General features: G+C 45.4%; 1 protein-coding gene and 1 long non-coding RNA gene across 4 annotated transcripts in view; one reads left to right on the forward strand and one right to left on the reverse strand.

Moving 5' to 3' along the window:
- Positions 1-1645: 1645 nt before the first annotated feature.
- LOC121829598 (uncharacterized) lies at positions 1646-7923 on the forward strand. Of its 2 annotated transcripts, XR_013051602.1 has the most exons (4): positions 1646-3154; positions 3926-4043; positions 4243-4347; positions 4599-7923. It is a non-coding gene; the product is annotated as an uncharacterized LOC121829598 (long non-coding RNA). The 2 variants fall into 2 exon arrangements; XR_013051603.1 differs by lacking the exon at positions 3926-4043.
- Positions 7924-14492: 6569 nt separating this feature from the next.
- The window catches only part of Mcur1 (mitochondrial calcium uniporter regulator 1), a 28486-nt gene continuing 15356 nt past the window's right edge, over positions 14493-27622 (reverse strand). The window contains exons 4-9 of one of the 2 annotated variants that reach the window (XM_006972862.4): positions 27109-27210; positions 25521-25562; positions 24612-24683; positions 21645-21698; positions 19286-19400; positions 14493-17924 (exon numbers count right to left, since the gene is read on the reverse strand). In XM_006972862.4, the coding sequence (XP_006972924.3) occupies positions 17869-17924; positions 19286-19400; positions 21645-21698; positions 24612-24683; positions 25521-25562; positions 27109-27210 (441 nt within the window). In that variant the 3' untranslated portion in view covers positions 14493-17868. The remainder of the gene's footprint in view (positions 17925-19285; positions 19401-21644; positions 21699-24611; positions 24684-25520; positions 25563-27108; positions 27211-27622) is intronic. The other variant, XM_076573241.1, reaches the window with a different exon arrangement.

Below are 27622 nucleotides of genomic sequence, written 5' to 3' on the forward strand. Positions count from 1 at the left end.
CCAGCTCAATAGTCTGGATGGTTCCGGTCTCAACCGACAAATGAATGTGGATGGCTCCAAGTGAATACTGCCCAACTGGGCCCAGCCAACCCCCAGAAACATCAGAAACAGCACGGTATTGCAATTTTAAGCCACAGGACTTTGAGGTGCATTGTTGCATAGCAACAGGTAAATGAGACAGTCTCCACATTTCCTCTGCAAGTTTGTGGCTCTCACAGTCCTCTCTGCAACATCTGTTTCACCCTTCTTCACTGTGCATTGTGGGAAATAGACCCAGGTTACCAGCATCCCTGCTTAACCTGTATGTTCATCGTTATCCAAGTGTTCTGAAGGTACCAGTGTCACTTCAGAACTTGTTAGAGAAACACATTCTCAGGCTTCCTCTGGACCAAATGACTCAGGGCCTGCCGCTGAGGCCCCCATTTGTGTTTAAAAAGTCTTTTAGGGGGCGGGGCAGAGGGATGTAGCTCAGTTAGTAGATGCTTGCCTAGCTAGCAAACACAAAATCCTAGGTTCAGTTGGCAGCATCTCATAAACTAGGTATGGTCATTCTTGACTGTAATCCAAGTACTCTGGAGGTGGAGGCAGGAGGATCAGAAAACTCAAAGTCATCTTTTTGGCTACAAGTGAGTTTGAAGCCAGCCAGGCTACATGAGGTCCTGTCTCAAAACAGTCCTTTGGGGGATTCTGGTAAGTATTCAAGCTTTAGGCTGTTCTCTACCAGTCATGGGAATCTCGTCCCTCCTTGCTAGTGATTGGGTTAGGAACCCAGGCCCAAGCCAATCAGCACATTAGCATGCCTTGGTTTTAGTAATTCCTCTGTGGCTGAAGGAATGGCTTTCTTTCTGAGGTAGGTGTTCCATTCTGAAGGGAGCCAGCCAGAATATGCTGCTGATCCTGAGGATGAAAAGCAGCGATTTGGGGAGAACACAGGTATTCAATCAGCCCAGCCCATCTTTGAATTTCTCATGTTTGGGTCAAAAAGAGTCCTTGTTGGTGAAACTTTTTTGAGTCAGCTGTTGAGTTCCCTGCAGCCATTAGTGCACCCCCAGATACAATGGGCTTTGCATCCTCTAGTTCACGGGGGGGGGGGGGGGGAGGTTTAAGAAATTTGCACTAGGCAGTTAGGAAATGAATTGCTAGGATCTGAACCCGGGCTTTGCTGTCAAAGGCCATCATGAGGTTAGAGCTGGAAATGAGAGGTGGGCTCTGCTTCCTTAATGGGTTAGGGTACCAAGCAGACACGAAGACAGGGCGTGTGTGACAGAAGAAGCAATCCCATGGAAGGAAGAGAAGGTCTGCCGAGGAGGGAGGGTCCACAGGACAAACGACTTTTGCCTGACTCTATCCAGAGCCTATGCTTGTGTCCCTAAATCAAGTGATGTTCTTTCTCTTCTTCTCTCCCCCAAACAGATTGACATAATATGTTGTTTTGCAAGACCCACGGGAGAAGAGCATAAAGCCAGTGTTCCTTTGAGAAGTAGGCAGATTGGTCCAAGTGCATCTATAAACTGTAACCACCCACACATACCATTCCAAAGGCAGTGCCTAAGACAAAAAGCACAGTCTAGAAGATTCCCATTAGTGCAGATAAAAGGTAAGAGCCGCAGACCTCATCTCCAGCACACATATAGCACGACATAAATGTGGTGTCTTACAACCCTGGGGGTCTGCGGACCGTGTGCGTCTCAGAGGACCGTGTGCGTCTCAGAGGATGACCGCATCTGAGGGAGGCTGTGCCTCCTGTTCACCACCCTGTTGTCTGCATTGCGGGTGAGCTCTCACCCACTCCCACCATGTTCCTGCTCTCTTTGGCGCCCCTTCAGAGCTGTGGAGCTAATTTTAACCTGTAAGCTGAATTGCAGAGCAAAGAAGACCTAGGACTCAGGGTGGCTGTAACTAAAAGGAAACAGGACCAGAGTCTTCAGAGTAACAAGGCAAGCCAGTCGCTAACCACCTTTCTCTCTGACCATTACCCAGAATTTAAAAATACGGGGCAGATCATCCTTGGTAAACATCTTGTCATGGGAGACAAACTGCTATGGCAAAGGGATAGCAGGCATTTACTGAAATGTGTGGGACATTGTTTCGGAAGGGACCTGGCTAAAAAGATGTGCTAAGTTGTTTCCAGGCTTGGGGCCATATGTGTAGGAACGGATGTAACCAAGAGAAGGCAGGAGAACAGCAGGTTATTTGGGAGGAACACGGAGGAGAATGGCATGGATCAGGAAGCTTCCCAGAAGTATGATTCGTCCAAGAGTGATGTCGGTTCAGGGAAATGTCGGGAATACAAAGTTCCCCCATTTGCTAACTGCCGTGTCTGCGTGCTTGCTTTTGGATACGGAGGACTGCTTCGGGACAGATGATCGGGACCCATCTTTACCCAGAGTACTGGGCAGGTGTTAAGCACTGTTTAAGCACTCCTAAAATCAGTTAAAACTAACGCTCAGCCCTCGTTGTAAGCGCTCCTTCTGATCATTTTCCTGTAAATAAGCAAAGACGTTGGGGGATGGGCTGTCTGACTTCCTAATTGGCAGCTGTTGGACTCTCCTTTGTTGCCCTGGCTGCCTTGAGCAAAAGGAGTGTCAATCAAAAGCCAGCTGGACTACACTTAATGCCAACACTGGCTGCGTCCAACACTCCACAGGCGCTCTGAGAGGACTGCGCTCTGACTGCAGCTGGCTGTCCCTGCACCTGAAGGGGTGGCCTCAGCCAGGTTGTTCACACAGACAGCGCTGAACTGTTCGATCTCACCAGCCTTGGTGAACTCAGGTTACCCTGGAACCACTTCCAACCTGGGCCAGAGGGGGAAGTGCCTCGGCTGTGACCGGGGCGAAAGGGACAATGCTCCCTCTGATTGGTGCAAACACAAACCATCGTGTGCATGTGGTTTGCTGTGATTGGCGCCAACTCCCCTCCTCGGGCTCCAGAAGCAAGCAATTTAGTAAGCTGCCTGGAAGACCCACCTTCTCGTACTGCCGGCCTGTGTTGTAACGTTAGGCCCAATAAAAGGCTTCTCTTGAGTGATCTTTTCTTGCCTTTTTTTTTTTTTTATAGTGTGGACTGAGTTGATAACATGAAAAAATTAGCAGGCGAGACAGTGCAGTAGCAGTGATGACACATGACCGACGCGGCGAGGTGCCAGAGCCGTCAGGTGAGTGTCTACTTGACTGCGGAAGGATAGAAGGCGCCCAAGAGTTACAGAGCGCAGGACCGAGAGTCCTAGTGAGCTGTCAAGCCTTTTGGGTCACAGATCTCTGACACCTCAGGCCAGGAGCTGTCACACTGGCCACTGTCAGCAGGAGGAATCCTGAAACCTGCCCCGTCAATGCTGCTAAAGGCTGAAGGATCCTGACTTTGTTCCTACAATAGGAACAGCAACTCCTGTAGAGCCAGGGATCCGGTTCCCCAAAGCCTCCTTAAGAGCTATGAACACTAGAGGGCGCTGCTTGCTGCTGGTAATGGAGTAGTTCTGTCAACACCACTGAATACAAATACTGTTGACACCAGCCAGCTTCCTACCTACCCACAATTTGTCACTGTTTTTCTCTTAAACTCTAGTGACATTGTTCTCAAGCCTCAAAAAACAAACAGACAAACACCAAAACAATAAAACAACTACAACAAAATAACCAAAGTCCTCATGCTGGATGATGGGTTGTAGCTATGTAGCCAAGACTGGCCTCCAACTCACGGTTATCTTCCTGCCTCAGCCTCCTGAGTGCTGGGATTATAGGCATGTACTACCAGTTGAGATGAACTTGTGCTACTTTTAATGACTGTGATCTCTCCTCATGTGCTTCCCATCTGCTGAGTCCCCGAGTCCTGGTGCAGAGCATGTAGTGCTTTGGGTCCAGGATGGAAGAGTATTAGGGCCCCAGCAGTGGGCTGGGCAGGACCACTAGATTGTTGCTTCCTTTTATAGGTTGACAGCTGAGGCAAGAGAAAGGTCCAGAGAGCCTGTGGTGGCACACACTGTCCTCCACTCTGTCTTCCATGTCCTAAGTTTAGAGTTTGAGCGCTCACAACCCTCTTTTCCTGAGGTACTTGGGAAGGGAAGCGCATCTGGGTTGAGTCTAAGGAGGCTGTTCCTGACTGGAGAGAACCACGATCCCTTGGCTTGCCTACCTGGGTCAGTCCTGAATTTGATGGATAAGCAGGGGCTTCCCTGAGGACCTTTTCCTGGTACAGGTGGTTTGGACTCCCTGGATGGCTAACCAGAACCTTCCTGCCCTGAATCAGGACTCCCTCACTGACTTGCTCCATGGAAGACCCCATGGGGGATGCTCTCTATCCCCACAATGAAGAGATGTCTCAGCAGAGAGTTTGGATCCCCAGAACCACTGTGTAAGTGAGCACTGGGTTCAACTGCCTAAGCAAGTAAGATGGAGAGCAATTCTGGAAGATGTCTGACATCAACCTGGGGCCTGAATACACATGTGTATGTATACATATGTTCCTGTACATACATGAAACATGTATACACATATGTGTATCACATATACATATGTCTTAGGGTTTCTATTGCTGTGAAGAGACACTATGACTACAGCAACTCTTATAAAGGAAAATACTTAACTGAGGTGGCTCACTTACAGTTTCAGAGGTTCAGTCCATCATCATCATGGAAGGAGCATGGCGGTATGTAGGCAGACATGGTACTGGCTACATCTTGACCAGAAGGCAACAGGAAATGGTCTGAACATCACACTGAGAGAAGCTTCAGCAGAAGAGACCTCAAAGCCTGCCCCCACAGTGGCACACTTCCTCCAACAAGGCCACACCTACTCCAGCAAAGCCATACCTCCTAATATCAGGGCCGATTATATTCAAACTACTACACATACAAAAAAGGAAAAAAAAAAAAAGAAAGAAAGAAAGGTACATCCTACTTGTCACTCTGGCCAGAAGTTGGGGAGATAGATTCTAAGCAATGATTTCAGTTTCTTTACATGTGCTCCCAAGGGTTTATTTGGCTTTGCCACTCATCAGACATTGTAAACATAGGACTGCTGGCTGGATGTCACTTAGTTTTAACTGACCCCTAATAAAAGGTACCATGTGGGCTCAGAAAGGTGGTATTCTGTAATCACAGCACTGTAAGGCTGAGACAAGAGATCTGAGTTCTAGGCTAAGGTAATAAGATCTCATCTCTAACCTACTTTTCCATACAGAAGGCCATTTACCAGCCACCAGAGCACCATCTGCTGCTGGAGACCAGTCAGGAATTGAGTGGCATGCAGAAGACTGAAGAGTTGGCTCTCCCAGCAGCAGGCTGGCTTGAGCTCTTCATGTGAAGGGTAAAGGTATGAATGAAAGGGACAGGTTGATTCAGAGGGTCTGCTCAGCATGGACTCTGGGTGTCTTAGTCAGGGTTTCTATTGCTGTGAAGAGACACCATGACCATGGCAACTCTTCTAAAGGAAAACATTTAATTGGGGTGGTTCATTTACAGTTTCAGAGGTTTAGTCCATGATCATCATGGGCAGGACATGGCAGCACACAGGCAGACATGGTGCTGGAGAAGAAGCTGAGAGTTCTGCATCTTGATCCTCAGGCAAGGGGGAATGAACTGTGTGCCACACAGAGTGTAGCTTGAGCAAAGGAGACCTCAAAGCCTGCCCCCACAGTGATACATTTTCTCCAACAAGGGCATGGCTACTCAACAAATCCACATATCCCAATAGTGCCATTCCCTTTGGGGGCCATTTTCTTTCAAACCACCACATTCTACTCTCTGGATCCTAAAGGCTTGTAGCCATATCATAATGCAAAATTGCATTTAGTCCAACTTCAAAAGTCCCCATAGTCTATAATAGTCTCAAACTTATTTAAAAGTCTAAAGTTCAAAGTCTCTTCTGAGATTCATACAATCTCTTAACTATTATCCTCTGTAAATCAAAATAAAAAAGCAGATCACATTCTTCCAACATATAATGGCACAGGGTATACATTGATGTAGTGGGTAGCAATTCCAGCTTTAATCTGGAAGTTCCAACCCCCAGTGAGGCTTCGGCAACTGTCACGCCTACAAGGCGGGGCCAAGGGAGGACCCTGGAGACCTGAGACTGGGATGGGCCAGCTCGCTCTCTCTTCCGGGACCCTGGATGGTGGAGGTTGACCATGTAGAGCTCCAGAGAACATCACTGGACTGCGATACACCTTCCCCAGACCCTGCGACCTAACTATCCCTTCATTTGTAAGTTACCCACTAAATAAATCTTCCTTTTAACTACGTGGAGTGGCCTTAATAATTTCACCAATACATTACTGTTTCAAAACATAGGGAAAGGAGCATAGTGAGGAAATACTGGACCAAAGCAAGACCAAAAACCAGCTGGGCAAACTCCAAACTCTGTGTCTCTATGACTGATGTCAAAATGCTCTTCAGATCTCCAGCTCCTTTCATCTTTGTTGACTGCAACACACTTCTTTCTTTTGGGCTGGTTCCACTCTCTGTTAGCAGCTTTCCTCAGCAGGTATTTCATGGCTCTGGCATCTCCAATATCTTGAGGTCTCCAAGGCAATCCAGGCTTCACCTTCACAGCTTCACGCAGTGGCCTCTCTATCCATGAACACCTCTGACGAATGCCTGGCCTCTGCATGTAGTGGGGGAAGATTCCATAATCCCTTTCTTCTATTCTTGACTCTAAAGCCAGGACCACGTGGCTGAAGCTGCCAAGTTCTTCTGCTTGCTGGGACTGGAACATGGCCTCTTTGTTCAATTACATCTTCACAAGCTTTCTGTTTTCAATGGTTTCCTTCACTGCCCAAGTTTGGCTGTCCTTGAACTTGCTCTGTGAACTATGCTGGCCTTAAACTCCTTGCTCAGCTTGCTCCCTTTCATTATAAATCTTAATAAACATGAACATTAGTAGCCATATGACAGAGTCTATACTAGGTTGTTTTGAGATTTCTTCTGTCAAAGGAATTAATCCAAAACTTCAATTTAGCCTCAGGCAGACTTTTCAAACGAGAACAAAAAGCAACCACATTCTTCACCAATATATCACAAGAATGATCTCTAGGCAACATACTAAAATTCTTCTCCTCTGAAACCTCTTGAGTCAGGCCCCCATAGTTCATCAAATTACACTCAACATCACTGTCTTCCATGCTCCTACTAGCATGGCCCATTAAGCAGCACTTAAAGTGTTCAGCTGCTTTTCTAATCCACAGTCCCAAGGTCCACATTCCAACAAAAGCATGGTGAGGCCTATCACAGAAATACCCCAGTCCCCAGTACCATCTTTTGTCTTAGAGTTTCTTTTGCTGTGAAGAGACACCATGACCAAGTCAACTCTTATAAAGGAAAAGATTTAATTGGGGTGGCTTACAGTTTCAGAGGTGTAGTCCATTATCATCATGGCAGCATGCAGGCAGACATGGTGCTGGAGAAGGAGTTGAGAGTTCTACATCTTGATCTGCAGGCAACAGGATATGAACTGTGTGCTGCACTGAGTGTAGCTTGAGCAAAGGAGACCTCAAAGCCCACCCTCACAGCGACACACTTCCTCCAACAAGGGCATATCTACTTCAACAGAGCCACACCTCCTAATAGTGCCACTCCCTTTGGGGGTCATTTTCATTTAAACCACCACATTGGGGATGGAGAGATGGCTCAGCAGTTAAGAGCAGTTGTTCTTGCAGACTGCTGGAGTTCCATTCCCAGTGCCCACACAGCAGTTTACAACCATTTGTAACTCTAGTTCCAGGGGATCTAGAACTAGAACCAGGGGATGTAGTTGGTTGTTTTTGCTCTTTACTCTCTAGGGGGCCTGCCACCCAGCTCCCAAATAAATCACTCATGGAGGCTTATTCTTATGCCTGGCCTTAGCTTGGCTTTTTTTCTAATCAGCTTTTCTTAACTTAAATTATCCCATCTACGTCTTGCCTCTGGGCTTTTACCTTTCTCTATTCTATATACCTTTCTTTACTACTTGCTCTATGGCTGTCTGTGTAGCTGGGTGGATGGCCCCTGGCATCCTCCTCTCCTCTTCTCACTCCTTGATCTCCTCTTCCCAGATTTCTTCTCCTATTTATTATCTCTGCCTGCCAGCCCTCCTATCCTTTCTCCTGCCTAGCTATTGACCATTCAGCTCCTTATTAGACCAATCAGGTGTTTTAGACAGGCAAAGTAACACAGCTTCACAGACATAAATAAATGCAGCATAAAAGAATGCAACACATTTTTGCATCATTAAACAAATGTTCCACTGTAGCTGAAGTTATCCTGTTCCTGCCCAGCTCCCACGGCCCTCAGACCCAAGCAAACACACAGAGACTTACATTATTTATAAACTATATGATCTAATGGCTCAGGCTTCTTGCTAGCTGTTTTTATATATTAAATTAACCCATTTCTATTAATCTATACCTTGCCACGTGGCTTGTGGCTTATGGGTACTTTACATCTTGCTTTTCATGGTGGTAGCTGGCAGCGTCTCCCTGCCTCAGCCTTTCACCTCCCAGAATTCTCCTCCTCGTCCAATCAGCATTTTATTTATCAATCAGTCATAGCAACATTCCACAGCATAAACAAATGTAACACATCTTCAACTAATATTCCACAACAGGATCAGGTGCCTTCTTCTAACCTCCAAAAGGGCACCAGGCATGCACATACATAGATGCAGGTTGAACACTCATACATGTAAACTAAAATTAAGTAAGTAAGTAAGTAAATAAATAAATAAATAAATAAATAAATAAGGAAAGGAAGGAAGGAAAGAAGGAAGGAAGAAAGGAAAGAAAGAAAGAAAGAAAGAAAGAAAGAAAGAAAGAAAGAAAGAAAGAAAGAAAGAAAGAAAGAGAGAGAGAGAAAGAAAGAAAGAAGAAATGGATTACTTTCTGAAGTTTTATATTATTTTTATTTTATTTTTGAGTCAGGGTCTCACTATGTAGCCCTGGCTGGCCTAGAGCTTTCTGTGTAGACCAAGCTGGTCTCAAACTTATAGAGATCTGCCTGCCTCTGCCTGCTAAGTGCCAGGATTAAAGGTAAAGGGTGTGCCACCACACCTGGCATTATAGCACATTTTTGATAGACAGAAATTAAAAAAATATTCTGAGGTCGTGTTTTGCTTGGGGAAGATTGAGGACACATGATTTCCATAGACTCAATAGGAAGCTGACAGTAGGTAAGAATGAAACGGAACCTAGAGGTGAGTGCTTGCTGGGACCTGGCTCCAGCTTTCCATGGGATTTTGGAAAAGCTGCTGAAGATTATTCATTTAGTGCTACAGATGGTCTACTTGGGTGATTAAGAATGACAGGACACAATGAACAATGATGTCACAGAAGATGATGGACTCAAACAGCAGGCCTAAGTTCAGATGAATCTAAGGCCTACACAGAGAGTTCCATGCTTATATCAACCCCTTTACAGGAACATTGCCACCTCCCTTGGGACATGAGTGAGGAATATTCCCCAGGGGCAATTTGTACTCTCCTACTGCCCGTCACAGTGATGTCTGTACTCTGGCTGTTCAAAGGAAAAGGTTATTTTGTAGGCTACTGCATGGTTCTCAGTCTGTCTATCTTGGTACCCTGGATGGTTGCTTTGGAGCATTCAAAGAGAAATGTGTTCACCTGGGCAGCTGTGCAAATATAATTACAAGCACTAGTGAATGACTTCAGCTATTGCACACAGACTGCACAATGGTTTCTAGGCATGCTTGGGGTTTTATTGTTTACAGAACGTTTTCACATTAGACTTCATTTGATTCTGAGTGGGCTGTCTATTTTCCGTCGGTAGCATGTTTGGAGGAGTCACCCCTCTAAGCTAGGTGCTTGGGGCAGGGGAGTTACTTCAGTTTTCTATGCCTTTGTGCGCTCACCTGGAAAGTAGAGACAATCCTAGCACATTCTTCACCAGATGTAGGATGGATGAGGTGAACACATGGACTTCGGAACTGTACCTGGAACACAGTGCCTCAAAGCTCTCCATATCCCTAGCATCACCACCACCATTATGTTAGAAATTCAAGAGTTGTGGTGTTGGTGTCCTCCCAAGGTCATGTTGAAACCTGAGTCTCCGATGACTCTGGGAGGTGGGGCTTTGCAAAGTCATCAGGTCTTGAGGGTGGACACCGCCTGATGAGTTTTCTTTCTGTGTCTGTGCAGGGGGCGTGAGGAGAGAGCACAGGAGAGGAATGGCAGGTGAGCATGCACACCTTTACACGCATGGTAACTGAAGTAAGTTCCCTGCTCCCTTTAGGCAGAAGAGAACCCCCCCAATTCTCTGGCTAAAATAATATACCAAATGAGGATATGTAACTGTATGCAGTTTTGAGAAATACCCAAATGTGTATGTGAACTTTCCCCCTCCCTCTTCAAACATCTAAGTTAGTTCAGAGTTATGGTTAGAGTCTATAAAACTGGTCATGTGATTTTGAAAGTCAGTTCAAGAAGTGGGGCTGGACAGAGAGCTCAGAAGTTAAGGGCATTCACTGCTTTTGCAGAAGACCTGGGTTTGGGTCTTAGCACCCACTCACAATTGTCTGTAACTCTGGCTCCAAGGAACCCAACACCCTCTTCTGGCCCCCACTGGAACTGCACACACATGTTGCACATACATGCAGGCTAAACTGAACTCAAACTCATAAAATAAAAATACATCTTAAAAAAAAAGTAATTAAAGAGCTAGTAAAAAACACTGTTGAAGGCTGGAGAGATGACTCAGAGGTTAAGAGCACAGGCTGCACTTTCCAGAGGTCCTGAGTTCAATTCCCATCGATATGATGGGTCACAACCATCTATAATGAGATCTGGTGCCCTCTTATGGCATGAAGAACGCTGTATACATAATCAATCAATCAATCTTAAAAAACAAAACACTGTTGAAGTGGAGTAAAATAAAATCACGCCTATGCTGTTGGTATTAAGGGGGACATTCTCAAGTTTTGTGACCAGGGGATGGCAGCTTCATGCTGATTGTGGGCTTTCTACTGTGTTCAGCCTGTTTTAGTTTCATAACATTGTAACCAACACTGTTGCATGACAACCTAACAACCATTTCCAGACTTGTCAGGCTTGTCCACTTCCCTACCAAAGAGGCTAAAAATGCTAAATATTTGATTTTGTCTGTTTATCTCAGTCTTGGTCTATGACACTTAAGGAGATGAGAAGTGCCTCCCCCCCACCACCATTTAAAATGCTGTCATATTGAGGATGTGATGTCTGAAGTTGTGGCAGCCTTCTTGTGATCAGAAGCCCTCCAACTTGAAGCTAAAAGCTAACACAAAGGGATGTAAGACTGGGAAGATGAAAAGAATCCCCTTGACAAGAGTTTTTCATGTGAAGATGCAACATACACATCTACTTACTCCAGACAGGGAGCTCATGACAGACCAAAGTACAGATAGCACCAAAGCCCAACTTGGTGGACCAATGAGTATTACTGGAGTTACTTACAGGAATATGGGTAACTTACAGGAGCAAAAATGTAGGGTCCTTAGATGGCTCCAAATGACCAGAAGACACCCAATATGCAATTACAGAAAGCAGCTTTATTCTTGAGGAAAAAACCAGCATGCTGAGGCCCACCCAAAATGGCTTTGACCCCGGGAGAGGGTAAGGGAGCCTCTTTTAAGCCTGCTTAGGGGAATTCCAGCTGTGGTTAAGTGTGCTTTGAAGTGATTGGGTATAGACTCTTTACTGGCTGGCACAGGAATCATTTTATGATTGGCTCATGACATCTGGTCAGCAACTGTGGTTGCAGTGTTGTAGAATATTATTTTAAGGTCTGTTACTTTGGTTTATGCTTTGGAACATTTGTTTAATGATGGAAAGATGTGTTTGATTAAATAAAATTCACCTGTGGTCAGGAGGCTGAGTCAGCAACTAGCCGACAGGAAGTGGTAGGGAGGAGCCAGGTGGAGAAGGGTTTCTAAGGAGGGGCGAGGAGAAGCACTAGGGCTTTTTGGAGGACGAGAGCAAGGGGAGGAGGTGAGCTACTACTTGCTATGCAGCCTCTCTGAAGAGTAGAATTCAACCTTAATCTTTGAATCTTGAGTTCTTTAGAGGGGCAGAGGCTTAGTGAGGTTTCTTTAGTAGCTGTGCAAGAGTTGGAGCCCTTGTGGCCTAACCATTGCTGGTAGCAGTGAAGTTGCAGTTGCTGATGTTGACAGCCAATCAAATAAAAGGATAACAATTGGCGCCCCACGTTGGGCACCAAAATGTTGTTGATCTTTGGTCTTTTGTGGGGCCTACCACCCAGCTTTCAAATAAATCACACAAGGAGGCTTACTTTTAAGTATGACTGCCCTGCCTTAGCTTAGCTTAGTTTCTTGCCAGCTTTCCTTAACTTTAAATTAATCTGTCTAGTTTTTTTTTTTTTTTGGGTTTTTCGAGACAGGGTTTCTCTGCGAAGCTTTGCGCCTTTCCTGGAACTCACTTGGTAGCCCAGGCTGGCCTCGAACTCACAGAGATCCGCCTGGCTCTGCCTCCCGAGTGCTGGGATTAAAGGCGTGCGCCACCACCGCCCGGCTAATCCGTCTAGTTTTTGCCTCTGGGCTTTTCCTGTCTTCTTACTTCTGTAAATCTTACTATTACTCTGTGGCTTGCTGGTTGTATAGCTGTGTGGCTGGCCCTTGGAGTCCTCTTCCTTCTCCCAGATTTCTCCTTCTATATATCCTCTCTGACTGCCAGTCCTGCCTATCCTTTCTCCTGCTCACTATTGGCCATTCAACTCTTTATTAGACCATCAGGTGTTTTAGACAGGCACAGTAACACAGCTTCACAGAGTTCAACAAATGTAGCATAAGCAAAAGTAACACACCTTAAAATAATATTCTATTACATTGTGGTGTCAGGCTAGGACCCTGACTGGCTACCAGACTGGACATATTTCCTGAGGGTCTGACTGAAGCCAGACATGCGTCAACATAGGATGGTGAGGTAATATGGGGCAGAGGTGTTAGCAAACTGGCCCCTGGGAAAAAGAAACAAAAAAACAACTGGCCCTATTAAGGTCAGAACTGTTATAAGAGGGGACAGCTGCTTCATTGAGGAAAAAGACTGGTTTAAAGTGAAGAGTGAGGGTCTGATTAACACTTAACACTACAATGACTCATGTTTTAAAACGTTGGCTTAAAAACAGTTATTTACCTATGGGGCTGGCAAGACAGCTCAGTCAGTAAAGTGCTGGCTGCACACTCAGGGGGACTATGTTCAGATTCTTAGCATGCACATCCAAAAGCTAGGCATGGGCGGGGTGCCTGTGATCCCAGCTTTAGAGAAGTGGAGACCTCAGGATTCTGGGGCTGCCTGGCCCCAGGTTCAGTAAGAGACCTTTTTTTTTTTTTTTTTTAAAGAGGTAGAGTGCTATCCAGGAGGCCTGATGTTTACCACTGGCTCCCACATGTACACACAGCATGAACACACATAAAATGTATATATACATGCACACACACCTGCGTATCTGTGGTACCCATAAAAACAGAATCTCTTGGCTTCCAGTGACCGATGCTGATGCAGGTGGCAGTCCGCCTACCCCTCCCCTGGGCCCCCTGATTCATGACCTTGTGGCTCCATGGCAATGACCTTCTGTGGAAACTGCACGTTTAAAAGAAACACATGTCTGGCAGTATAACAAACAGGTTAGATGGAAATCTGTTTCTAGAAAATGCCTTCCTTTCAATAGAAAAATCAAAGTGCCTAGACAAAGGTTTTGGTTTGCTAATGATGTGAATGGGGCTGAGGAAGACAAGGAGATGCAGAAGTAAAATATAAAACGATGCATACTGATGTCGAGCTGAATCTTTGAACCACTCAAGGCCTCACCCTGCCTCATTCATCTGCTCTTCATCTTTGAGAAACCATGGCTCCCTTTGAAATCAGTTTCTTGTTTCTTTTTTTGAAACAGGTTACTCTGTAACCCCAGCTAGCCTCAATCTCATGGCCATCCTGCTACCTCAGGTTCCTAAGTGCTGGGAGAGATTGCAGGTGTGAGTGAGGCACTAGGTTGATCCCTAGAAAGTACCTCAAGAAAAACAAAACACAACAACAACAAAAAAAAAAACAAAAAAACCTGGCTACATTTAGTTTATTGACTGTCTTAACTTTGGTGAAAGATTTCTGGCTGGAGAAGAATGAGTCTTGCTGGCTCTCTTGACATTCCATTTCCCCACCTTCCCAAACACTTCCTTTGAGTGCCTCTGGGGCAGCCAGTCCTGACTCTAGGTCAGCCTGCAGAGTCCCACCCAGCGAGAGCATTTCTAAGGTGGAAATCTGTTTGCTCCTCCCGTGTTAGCTCCAGAGCCATTCTTTGTGGCTTCTTCAAAGGGGCGCTCTCTGGTCACTGAAGGCCCTCAGAGGTGTACCAGCAGGTCTGAGACTCTCTGTCCATCAGGACAAGGTGAGGCACAGAGGAGCAAACCCCAATGGCTGCACTACTACTTCCCACAGCTCCGGTGATCACTTAACCCCATGTAGTAACTGCACCATTCCCCTCACACAGGGAGTCAAAACACGTTACACAAAGATGCTAAAAATGCTTTCAAATAAAAATTTATTTTGCAAATCAGACATTCACTTTCAAATATAGTTTCTCTGTAAATCCAATTTTTTAGGTATTGTATTTATTTGTAATTCACTAGAGGCAACTGAATGGTATTTTACAATGGGGTGGAATTATTAGTTTAGATGCAGTTGTTTCAAATAGAAGGTATATTCTGTTTTCATACATTCAGTCTGAACCAGAAAGTTCTATTAGCCACACAAGCATAAATCTTTTATCTTAGATAATAAAATATATTCACTCCATACAATAATAAAATATAATAGAATATTTGCTGAAGTAATAAAAGGGTTACATGATCTGGGTTGTCATTGGAGGAATGTAAGTACAAATCTGTAAAAAGATATTTTCTGAATACAATTCCAATAAGGCTGAACATTTCCAAGTATCTTACATACATAAAGAATAAATTATTTCCGGTTAATACATTTTTGCATTAGGGCCATAAAAGCTGTAACAATTTTGATTACCTTAAAGTCCCAAGTTTTCTAGGGTTGGCTCTGCCAGTTCTGGCACATGGCATACAAGGATTGGGGAAGGGAAATGCTTGGAGTCGTGACAGGGTTAATCAGCAGGCAGACCGGCTTGGGGAGGAGGGGGCAAGGACAACCACAGGGAAGAAGATGCCACGACATCAGACAGGCCAGCCCAAGCACTGCCTTGCTGTGGCTCAGGCTCCCGTTGCTTAAAGCGTTCTGAGAGACCCCAGCAAGACTTCTGCTTTGAGTCGGGTCTTTTTCTTCTTGAATGTGACTTTCTACCTGAGGTGCTGGGCATACGTGAAGGAAAAATCATGTCGCCAGATGTTAAGCAAGAAAAGCAGTACACAAGTCAAAGCAAATGTCTCCAGTAAAGAGCCCCAAAGGGGTTTTGTACATGAATGCAGGAAAGGAGTGAAACTGGGCTTGAGGCTCTTAAATTAAAAAAAAAAAAAAAAAAGCCAGAGGAAGCCAGACATGCTGACTAAAGCTTGTAATCTCAGCTGAGGCTGAGGCAGGACGATAGCACATTCAAGGTCTGTGGTTTGGTCCCTAGCAAGTACCACAGGAAAAAAAAAGAGGGGACAGAAAACACAGTACCCAGCAGGAAGGCAGAGGAACACTTTAAGATCTGGACTCTTCTACCCCATGTAGCTACTGTTAAATGTCCCCACAGGCCTGACCCATGGTTGTTGCCTGGAAACCTGCCAGACATTTCCTAAGGGCTCTGAAGCCTCAGCGCGGGAAGTTCAGTTAGTGTCTGGTCACAGCACCCACACACTGTATGTCCAAGGCAGCGACGACAGGACATGCTTATTTATAGCTCAATGCTTTTCAACTTTATTAGGAAATGGGGTAACATAGTCCTGAACTATCCCAACCTTCAGATATGCATGGCACCCACACTCTCAATGACAGCACAGTTTCTAAGGCCAAAGAAGACTGTCATGTGCTGTAAAGAAACAAAATCTAGAGCAAAATTCAAGACAACACAGCCTGCTGAGCCCAGGAGTGCTGTGGAGTACTTTAAGCAGACATACGGATGTGTTCCTTAAAGAATACTTGATCAGGACACGAGGAAACGGGTACCCTCTGTGAAATATAACTGCATACTGGGCTTTTTTATCTTATCCTCCAGGAGAAATAAGAGCATCTGGGCTTGGAGCCCTTGCTCGGAAGCTGTGCTACCAGGAAGCAGTTAACGGGTCTAACTGGGACGGCCTTCATGGAGGCCTGCCGTGTATAAGGGGACTGCGGGACGGGCAGGCTTTGGGGACTCTTTTCTGAAATAGGGGGAGAATACATCCACAAAGTATTTTATTAAGTGGTGGAGACTTTTTTTTTTTTGTTGTCTACTTGAAAAGGATAAACTTCTATTTCACCTTGATACTGTTCTAGTACAAAAGCACTTGATTTCCATATTATGTGGGGCTCAGAATCTTTTTACACAAATGTTTTCTAAAGAGGCGAGGACTTAATGATTTCTAAAACTTGGAAATTACATCCAAGGAACAAAAGGTAGTTTTTATTTTTAGCAGTGTGGTTGGAACAGTGACAAGGGGTGATTTATTCCACCAATCTGATGGTGCAGTCTCTTGGGGTTTCTGCACCGTGCATCAGCTTGTGCATTTGTGCCTGTGTGGGGAAAGCCAGGAAGGGTTCCTAGGTGTCACTGCTTGCCAAATGCTCACTCTCATCCATCCGCCAACAACTTAACTAGGAGGAGAATGTGCGTCTCCAGAATAACCTTGCTGCTCATTCTAAATACAGAGGGAAGGTGGATGGGAGGGTGTCTTCAGCCACAAAGAAATCAATGCGCATGCGGCCAATGCTGAGCATGGCGGGTCTCTCACCGGACAAGTGACAACCTGCGCTGCTTAGAGGCGCAGGCGTACTCATTCTAAAAACTCTGTACGCTATCTAGATAGCTCACAGGAAGAAAGTGCAGTGTGTCATTTATAAAAAACCGGTGGACAACCAGAAGGAAGTTCACTCTAAACCACAGACTGAAGTAGGGTTTCATTCCCAGAATTCTAAGTTTTCTAGGTAGCTAATGCCACCAGTGTGGTGTTAAACTCCCACATCATGAGGGAAAGTAAGAGGATGGAGAGGGAGAGAAGTTAGCACTCTGGAAGGTTAAGAGGCTGGGCATGGTGGTCTTGACTCGGGACTGTGAGTTCAAGGCTAGCCTGGGCTGAATAGCAAGACCTTGTCTCACAACCAGAAACACATGAGTAGCAGCAGTAAAAGAACTTGTGTTAGAATCACAAAGCTCCATTAGGTTCCGAGACTTCCAGCTGCAAGGCACATTAACAACAACCACGGCGGCGAGCGATGTTACATAGACAATGGAAACCAAAGACAAAGGCCCGGAAGGTGCACCAGCATCGTTAACGCTGCTGCAGCTGCTGCAGCAGAGCGAGGCTGCGCGGGAGCGCCTGGTGATGAGGCCGGGAAGAGCTGGTGTTCTGGGTGGAATTCCAATGATTCTTCCGATTTAAATGAGTTCCCCAGCTCTCCACATTACGGACTATTTCAAGCTGTAGAGGATGACACTAGTGTTTATTTTTTGTCATATACTGCAGGTTAGACCAAGTCCATTGGTTTGGCTGAATGGAGTCTTGAAAGTGTGGTCCACACTGCTCAGTCAAAAAGCCAACAAAAGAGAGGCGCTCCGAAGAATAATTACAGAAATCCCAACTTCTTCACCTTGGTTATGGATCCACAGTTTGCACAGAAATAAATAATATGCATGAAGTCAAATTAGGATTAAAACTTGAAACAAGAAAAAGGGGTGGGGTGGGGTGGGTGAGATAACAATCTGGTACTCTTAAGGCAAAATCATGGAAATTTCTTTAAAGAGACACTTCACTATATCCACAGGCGATAGAATCCCAGAGCTACTGTTAGGCACGTAAACACAGACCCTGCAAGAAAAGAACCAAGAGTACAGTTAGCCCCTGTCACTCTCTCTCAGGGACTTTCTTTTGTACTGCACCAGGGATGAGCAGCCACTTAGAGGGCTGAGTGAGGAGGGCCGGCTCCGGCACTTCTTCACTCTTCTTGTGCCAGGCAAGACCTGGAAACAGTGTACCAAAGGCTTGCAATCCACGAAACACTGCTTGTTAGAGAACAAGTCTCCACCTGGCAGCCAGCATCTTCCCGGTCGGTACAAACGTGTCCAGAGTCAGGAAACCCTTCCGATGCAAGTCAGAATCACAGCAACTATAGGATCAAAGTGCATGCGTGTGTGCATGCACTGCCATATAAGGAGCAAAATTCCACTACTAAATGCTGCTATAACTTCAAAATATTTGATTAATCTGAATTATCAGAATTGACTTGAAATAGTGATTTTTAAAAAATATTTATTTTTTTATTGTATGAGAATGAGTGTTTTGCCTGCATGTATGTATGTGCAACATGTACATGACTGGTGCCCATGGAGTCCAGAAGAAGGCATCAGATCCCCTGCAACTGAAGTTATAGGCAGTTGTGAGCTGCCATGTAGGTGCTAGGAATTGAACCCAGGTCCTTTGCATGAGCAAACAGTGATGTTAAGCACTGAACCATCTCTTTAGCCCCTAGTGATTTTTTTTTTTTTTTAATGCCAAAATATTCCTTCTTTGGCTTCAGAATTACAAAAGCAAAAATCACTTCTTTACAAAGACTGTGCTGTGGCTGGAGAGAAGGCTCAGTGATTGCAATCTGAGTCTGAAGTCTCTAGAATCCATATAAAAAGTGTGCATGCCAATAACCCCAGCTCAGGGTGGGGGTGGGGGTGGGAGGGTAGATTCGGGAGTGCAGGCTGCCAGCTTGGCTCCAGCTTCAGAGAGAGAACAGGTACAGAGTGACAAAGAAGGGAAGCCATGTCATCCTCTGGCCTCTTCGGGTGCACACATGGGTACTCCCTTCCAAGTGTCACCAATGAAGTAAGACGGTCACAATCAAAGGCCTTCCATTCTATTTATAAGCAATTCCCTGTACTGAACTTCACTGAAATCCCTAAACCATAGGAAAGGATAGCATCCTATCAAATCTAAGGTCTCATCAATTATAAAGTACAGAGGCATCTTTATTCCTAAGGAAGAAAATGCACATTAAAGGAGGTACTCCATCTATTGGAAACTGCAGGATGTGCTGCAACAAAAAGATGTTAAAGCAGCAGAGACAGCGACGGCGGCGGCGGCCAATGGCATGTGCTGCTGCCCCTGACTGTTCTATGACGCGGACGACATTCTTTTCAGCTTTGAAAGCGTTTGAAATGCTTGGGTGTGAAGCATCTCACCTGCTAAGTATTTGATCGTGTCAAGCTTGTGCGCCTCCAGCAGAGTCTTGAGGCCAGCCACCTCAGTTTCTATCTTCCTGTCTGTCTGGGTCAGGGCTCTGTCTTGCTGGGCGTGCTTTGAAAGCAAAGAGGTTGAGAAGGTTAGAGTCTGTGGGTGCTGTTCTGTTCCCTGTTGCTCTGATGCAGAGCTCTTTTTCAGCAGGGTGCAGTCCTGGATGGAGAGCTGGAGCTGGGGTTACTCTTGGCTCTGCTGTCCTCAGGCCACACTGCACTGTCCAGGGCCTTTCATGTCTCCTGTCTCAGTTTCCTTCTGTTTGGAAAAAGGGATTAGAAAGAGAACAAACCAACAACCTACCACTGGTCTTGCCTCCAGAAGAGCTATTGAGAAAGTCAAAGATAATAATCTATAAGGCAGTTTTTGAAACCAGACTGCTTTACATGCTGTGGCATTCTGAGACCAGCCTGCTCTCGATGGAGTGATGTCTAGTCCCTGTCTGGCCCCTGCAGGGGACAGTGGACACAAAAGTTCTGCCGAGAGACGAACATGGCCTTAGATCTGACAGTGACAGTGCTGACTCAATACTATTTCTAGCCACATCTTTTCCGGCCGCCATCTCTCACAGGTCTAACATCAAGTGTTTTATTAACATGAAGCTCAGCTACCAAACATAAGACAACTCCAGACGACACACTTAACCCTCAGTGGGCAACGACTCTGGCTGTCAAACTAATGCATTAAAAACCCTGAGAATATTCTACTGAAAATCCAAGGATAAGAAGTTTCCTTCCTTCTTTCCTTCCTTCCTTCCTTCCTTCCCTCCCTCCCTCTTTGCCTCCCTTCCTTTTTTGGTTTTTCAAGACAGGGTTTTGGAATTCCCCTCCAGACCAGGCTGGTCTCAAGTTCACAGGGCTCCTCTGCCTGTCAAGTAGTTTCTTACCAACACCAATGCAGGTAAATAAAAGGAAACGAAGCCACTCTAGAGAAAGACCCTTGTATCCCATGGAAGGTCCTGCAGCACAGGTCCCAGGCAACACAATGGATGTCTCCTTAGCCTATAAGCTACACTCAGGCCACTCTATGGCTAAGCTATGTATGTAATATATAAGGAAACACACACACACAGAGAAATTAATTCATGCCTTAAATTAAGAATATAAGGAGTGTCTTATATTTTGTCATTTGTCAATCACTGAGATTAAATGTTCATATTATTTGTCAATCACTGAGACTTAACATTCATAAACATGACTTTGTTTTGTGAAGTCTAAAAGTCAACCGGTATTCAACTTCTAGGTATCTATCCCAAAGAACCCAGAGCAGAAAAATCTAAATCCTGTCTGTGCATCCATGCTTGTCACATTTTACACAGCAGCCAGGTGACAGGAGGAACCCGAGTGGGCATCAACAGATGAACGGATGAGATGTGGTAATAACGGAACGGCTCTGTCTTAAAAAGGGAGCCTGCCGTGGGCAGCAACACGGGCAGACCATGGCACTCCACTCCCTGGAGCCGGTCAGCCGTGGGAAGACAGATCTGCCCTGACTCCACTTACACAAGAGCAGACACACAGAGAGCAGAGAGGTCTTGCTGGGGCTAGGAGGAGGGTAGAGAGCTAGGGTTGAGGAGACACGGTTCGGGGGCCAGAAAGACGGCTCAGGTGTGGGTGTGTGCTTGTCATCCCAGGGCCGAGAAGCGGCCAGGTGGATCCCGGGGCTCACTGGCCAGCCAGCCTAGCCAGTCACTGAGCTCCAGCTTCAGAGAGAGACCTCTCCTCGAAACAGAAGAGGGACAGCTATGCGGGCAGACACTTGATATTGACCTCTGACCGCTGGCGGCGCACGCACAGTTGTGCGCCCCTCCCAGGAAAAAAACAGTTTCAGTTTTGCAGAATAAATGACGTTGGGGACGGAGAAATGGCTCAGTAGTTAAGAGGATGCGCTGTTCTCCCAAGGATTGGAGTTTGGTTCCCAGCACCCACGTTGGACGGCTTACAACTTCCTGTAACTCCAGCTCCAGGGATCTCATGACCTCTTCTGGCTTCTACAGGCACCTGCACTTACACGCACGTACCCATAAACAGACACCACATAACACACACACACACACACACACACACACACACACACACACACACACACACACAATTAAAGCAAATCTTCAACACATGCCATTGAACTATACACATACAGTCGCTAGAGTGATAACTCTTACATACATTTTACCACAGTGAAAAAGACCCCGCACTACATGTGCACATCCTCCTCCTATGACCCGTCAGACGGTGGTTAACGGCAAAGCCATGCGTGGGGAGAGGCAAAGAGGAACAGGACGACAGAAAGGCCGGCCTCAGTCCTTACCAGGGACACCATTTCTGTCCTCAGTTGCAGCATCTTCTTCTCATTCAGTGAATACTGAAACAAACATGCAACACGGTTAGAGTCCAGGCACCGTCTGTCTGCGGCCGTCAACCTTCCGCGCCCGCTGCTTCCCCGAGCATCTAGCAGGAGACGTCACCCCGCATCACCGCGGCCCGCAGCTCTTGCTTTGTTTGCAGTGGAGCCTTCTTCTTTATACCCACTGGTTGTGCTGGCTGCGTTTGATGTCAACTTGAAACAAGCTAGAGTCATTTGGGAAGACAGAACCCCCGTTGAGAAATCAGCCCACCAGACTGACCTTGGGGCAGTTTCTTGATTTGATGTGGGAGGGCCCAGCTGACTGGGCTGGTGCTGGGGGAGCTCTAAGCAGGCTGAACAAGCCAGGAAGCAGCACTCCTCCATGGCCTCCAGGTCTCTGCCCTGACTTGCCTGGATGATGGATTACACGCTGTAAGCTGAAATAAACCCTTTCTTCCCCAAGTTGCTTTTGGTCCCAGTGTTTGTCACAGCAACAGAAAGGGAACCAAGACACTGTGGATGTGTGGTCCCTTTTCACTTCTCCTGGCCGTTTCTCGTTTTGTCTCTCGGCTATGATATCACTCGGTCCTGCGCACTGTTAGAACAGCTTATCTTGGGTCCCACGTAGATGGGTGCTGATCAACATGCTTTTGAGGTTTGGAGGGTTAATAAAGGGGAGGGGCACCAGTTTAATTTAGGAACAATGCTCCTATAACTACAAGCATGGCAGACATTACTGACAGAGGAATGATAAAAACAACATATTAGGAAAAACTAGTTTAAGAAATGATTAATGATTAATGATTAATCATTAATTAATGATTCTGTAACAAGATATACCATTGTTATGAAGCATAACATAAACGCAAGAAATCAGCAAAGCATCACAAACTGTCTTAACAACAGTGACCAAAAGAACCCTGCTGTGGGAAACCACAGCCTAGTGTTTCTGAAGGCCTTTAGCCATTAATGGTAGTAGAAAGACTTAGTATAGTTCTATAAATAAAATAAAAATCAGACATGTTTCCATAATAACAAGCATTAGTATTTAGTTGAGCAAATGGGAACTGTAGTTTAAATGAACATTTTAAAGACAACATTGTCAACAGGAAAAATGGTAATGTCTTAAAGTACCTAGAAAAATTTCTAACTATAAAATAGTCTCTTCAAACTACTGAAGCAATAGAATGTAGTAATGCAGTGGTCAGAAGTAAAAATGCGCCCCCAAATTCCGGAATCCTATGCCAAGGACCAGCCTGGTGACTCAGGACCCTGTTACATAAGCTAGGAGGGTTTCAGATTCATGCCATTCATCATATCACCACCAGAGGGCAGAGCGGAGCTGGATGGTCTGTACACCTTTAAGCTCACAGCATTAACAAATCCACAGGGAAAGAAAGGCCTACATCTTGACACTGTCACGATTATTAAAATGACACCTCTCTGGCCCTATCTCCTGGAACTCCAGGACATCAGTATTCTATAGTGCTATGGAAACTGGCTGTAAATATCGCCACAGCTAATTTTTGTTGGCTGTGTTGGGTATCAAACTCAGGGCCTCACACACGAAGTAAGTGCTCGGCAAGTGAGTTGCAACCTCAGCCCTGATTTAAATTTGAAATTACTATCAAGAAGAAAGTCAAACCCCTCATTTGCCGACTTTCTCACTCAGTAAATCCTATACACTCACAGGTTTTCATCTATATTCACACCCTGCAGCTCCCAAGCGCTGAGATACATTTCTTTCCAGCTTGGTGATGCATAAGCACACTATTATCTTCCCAAACCAAGTGAGTTGCAGCAAAACCTAGCTGTCAAGGAGCTCACAGAAGGCTTCCATATGCTGGAGACTGGATCTTTGTGACTGAAAACTTTCCTAAAGACAGGCAGGTGATGGACTCAGCAGTTATTTTGCATAACAAAGCTCAATGTAACCATTGAAATTCAACAGCAGCTCCAGATACAATTATGTACTTGTCTGAGCTGCAGGGTTAGCGTCATTCATCATGGGGACACATTCTGACCAAAGACACACTGAAAAGTGTAAGAACAGGAAGGGCTGTGTAGACTCGTCTGCATGAGACTCCGTTCACACCAAGTGTGAAAGTGCTCCTCCACGTTCACACCAAGTGTGAAAGTGCTCCTCCACGTGCCCTGGTTTTCTTATGCCACAAGTAAGAAAGTTACCTTATTATGTTACTCAAGATAAAGGAGAGTCTGAGCAAGAAGATGGGAGAATTTAGACAGGATAAAAAGTGAACAGCGTGGGGGGTGGGTGGGGTGTGTGTGTGTGGGTATTGTAGCCCAGGAGGAGCATGGGGTGGGGGTACCATGCCTCAGTGGTATCACACTAGAAAGTGGGAGACCCAGAGTCTGAGTCTCAGAACTGCTAAGAATATAAAAAATAAAAACCCACTATAGCAACCCAACATACATTCATTGACACATACAACTACTCAGTATTTAAAACACAATACAGAAATACACTTCGCCAAAGTTCTATGTAGAATTTAACATAATAACAATATAACCTATGTCAGAAAATCAGGAGCTTTTGAAAAGTTAGGGACTGTGGGGATTAAATCAGTATTAAATAGATTAAGATTGAGTTTAATTTTCTGGAGATTAAACCAGTATTAAATAGATTAAGATTGAGTTTAATTTTCTTACTAACATCTATATAACATATAATCTACTATGTTTGAAATAAAATATTCAAATTCAACTTGAACAACTTTTTAATTTAAAGGATACTTTTGAACCAAATTTAAGTCTGACCTAAAATGTAATTAAGATTTAAAATAAAGTTGTGAACTCTGATAAATGGACAAGTGTCTAATGATATTTGTGCCTTGTACATAAGATTAAGACTTCAACAAGCATTCCATTCTAAGAAGAAATTAATGATTGACTTTGAATAAAGGAACATACCAATTCTTTCACTCTGCTCTTTTCTAGATTGAAGTTTAATTTGGTATCTGTCCGGACTTTGTTCATTTCATCCTGGGCAGAGGGCAGAGGACAAAGAGAATGAAAGAAGAAGCCAGTGTAAGAAATCTGAACCTCCTGAGGGCTTAAACTGGGGACTGCCCACTGTCTATCCCAAGGGAGCCAGCCCAGGAGGGACATGCCAGAGGCCTCGGAGACAGGGACTCAGGAGCAACCATCTCTTAAATCAGCTCTGTGTCTGGCCCTCCCAGTTATCTGCACAGATAATCCCACCTGAGCCCAACATCAGCCTGCCAGAGCTCAGCTGTTTTAACCTCAAGACTCTCCTTATGACCACCTCCCTCATGGAATCTGTGAATAAAATTCTTTAGACCATTTGAGAAGCAAAGACAGACCAAGGGACAAATACTCAACTCTCCTTATAAAAAGCTGTCTCACTAAGACTGACCAAAATCTTTCTATGCCACGGTTCTTTCCCACTTTATAGAGTGACCAGCTGCTGGGCAAGCCACCATCTAAACCCACATGGAATCCTATAAAGCTACCCTCTGCTAGAAGGGTCTCTTTAGAGCATGATTTACCATGACTTAGCCAGGAGTGGTGGCAGAGGCGAGTAACCCCAGCACTCAGGAGACACAGAGGGAGATGGAGAGCTGGAGTTACATTAAGACCCTTTCTCAAGAAAGAAAAACGTACCCTCCTACAACAATTTCCTTAATGAATGTGGCCACATACAAGGCAATTGATACACCACCTGATGTATGCTTTGAAATATATTACACAAATTCACAGAATTGAGTTCTCCAGCACATATGATGTATTTGTGACAGTTTATCTATTAGTAAATGTATGTGATTACATACCCGCCCGAGGACAGGAAAGAGAGCTTACCATCACTTGCTGTTTTAACTGGTGTAGTTCAAGTTTTATTTTCTAAAAACACAGTAAAGAGAAAAAAGTCAAGGACGTGTGACTGTTAGGGGAAAACACAAAACAAACATCACCATGAACATTTAAGCACACGTGACTATACTCAGAACACAGAACTACCTAGGCTGGGTGTGGGGGTGCAGCCTCCAATCTCAGTACTGGGGACACTGAGGCAGGAGGACTGTGCAATGAATTTGAGGCCAGCCTAGGCTATATACCGAGTAAAACACTAGCCTGGGCTACATAATAAGACTCTGTCTCAAAAAACCAAAGCTCCAACCAACTAAACAAACCAACGCCCCATTTACAGTCATCCTATAATACATCGTGTTCACCTGGGAAAGTTTCCTCACCCCTTGTGGGTCACATCAGGTGAGGAACAACCATGGCACACCTCTGTCCTCACCGACCCTGTTTTCCTTTTTTAATTCCTCCTTGGCTTTTTCTGTCAACCAATTCTGCCCTCTACAAGCTGAGTTCAAAGACAACCGTGGGAGCTCAGCGGGTAACAGATGAGTCTCCTCCCAGGACTTCAACCGGACTGAGGATGAAAGCAGGCTGCAAAGAAGCACTTCCCTCAGCCAGCCGCCACCCACACTCTAGACAGACAGAAAGTAGGCAGGGGGTGGGTGGGTGGGTGGGTGGTGGTGGTGGTGGTGGTGGTGGTGGTGGTGGTGGTGTGTGTGTGTGTGTGTGTGGCTCAATGGGCAAAGCACTTGTCTTGCACGCCTGACAGCCTGAATTTTATCCCCAAATCCCATGCGGAGGTGGAAGGGGAGAGCCAGCTCCACAAGGTCACCCTCTGACATCCACAGGCATGCTGCAGAATTCACGCGTGCACATGCACTGGACTCATATGCAATAAAAAACAAAAGCAAACAAACAAACAAAAAACCTGGGGCTGGAGAGCTGGCTCAGTGGTTAAGAGCACTTGCTGCTCTTAGAGAGGAGCCATGGCGGCCTGGTTCCGAGCACCCACACAGCAGCTTACAACCATCTGTAACTCCAGTTCCAGATGGTCTGACACCTACTTCTAGCCTCTGTGGGCAGTGCATGCAAGTGGCACACAGATACACATGCAGGGAAAACACCCATAAACATAAACTTAAAAGGAAATAATATTTATTTATTTATCTATTTATTTTTGATAGGAAAGGAGTATTTTGCAGAACTATTTATTCCTAACCCTCTAGACTGGGGAAAATAAAAAACCTAATAGCCACCACCCTAGGATGATATGCATATTAATATAACACCATAGAGAGTGAAAACAAAAGGTTCTGTTATTGCAAGGCACACTGAATGCATCCATCAAACAGAAGTCTAGAATGGGCAAAATCAGTGGACGATTAATCAGCCAGGGTTATTTTCCTCTCGAGAGGAGGGACTGGAAGGAGCCTGGGCAGTCTTTCCAGGGCTGGGAATCATCTTGATGTGCTGAGTTGTGCAAGCCCTGAACAGATCACTGTGAGTTATTTTCTTGTGCCCTTCTGGGTGAGCGTAGTTCAGTGTCTTTACAGAGAATGTTAGAGTGGTTACACAGTTTTACCTCATTTTCTGCTCTGAGGGCTGAAAACTCACTCTTCTCCAAGATGACCATATCTTTTTTCACGTTAGCGATCTTCGACATGATTTGCTGAAGAGTGATTTCCTAGAAAAAGAGAGAAACAAAACACGGACTCTCGTCTGGCCCCCAAACCCACTTCTCCTCACCTCTGCCTGCGAAGAGGGCTAAAGAGAAACAGGAACAGTGGGGTAAAGAGAGGACTGGTCAGGGCACCCTCTGCTCCAAAGTGAGGAAGTGAGGGAAGGGCACTAATCCGCAGCAAAAGTAGGCGAGTCGCAGCTGAGGGGGAGGGAGAGGCACTCGAATGCTACGCTGTCACCTACAGTGTGGGCCACATCTCCAGTCGTTGACATGCGCTTGCCTGGGACAGTCATATTGACACAGTGAGCACTCAAGCCCAAGCCATATTACCGAACTAACAGGCTTTGATGAAGTTCTTTTGGTATGATTTTTGCCTCTGAACTATGGTTAAAATTACCATACACTTTTCAATAGA

This window comes from Peromyscus maniculatus, chromosome 5, assembly GCF_049852395.1.
Source record: "Peromyscus maniculatus bairdii isolate BWxNUB_F1_BW_parent chromosome 5, HU_Pman_BW_mat_3.1, whole genome shotgun sequence".
NCBI lineage: Eukaryota > Metazoa > Chordata > Mammalia > Rodentia > Cricetidae > Peromyscus > Peromyscus maniculatus.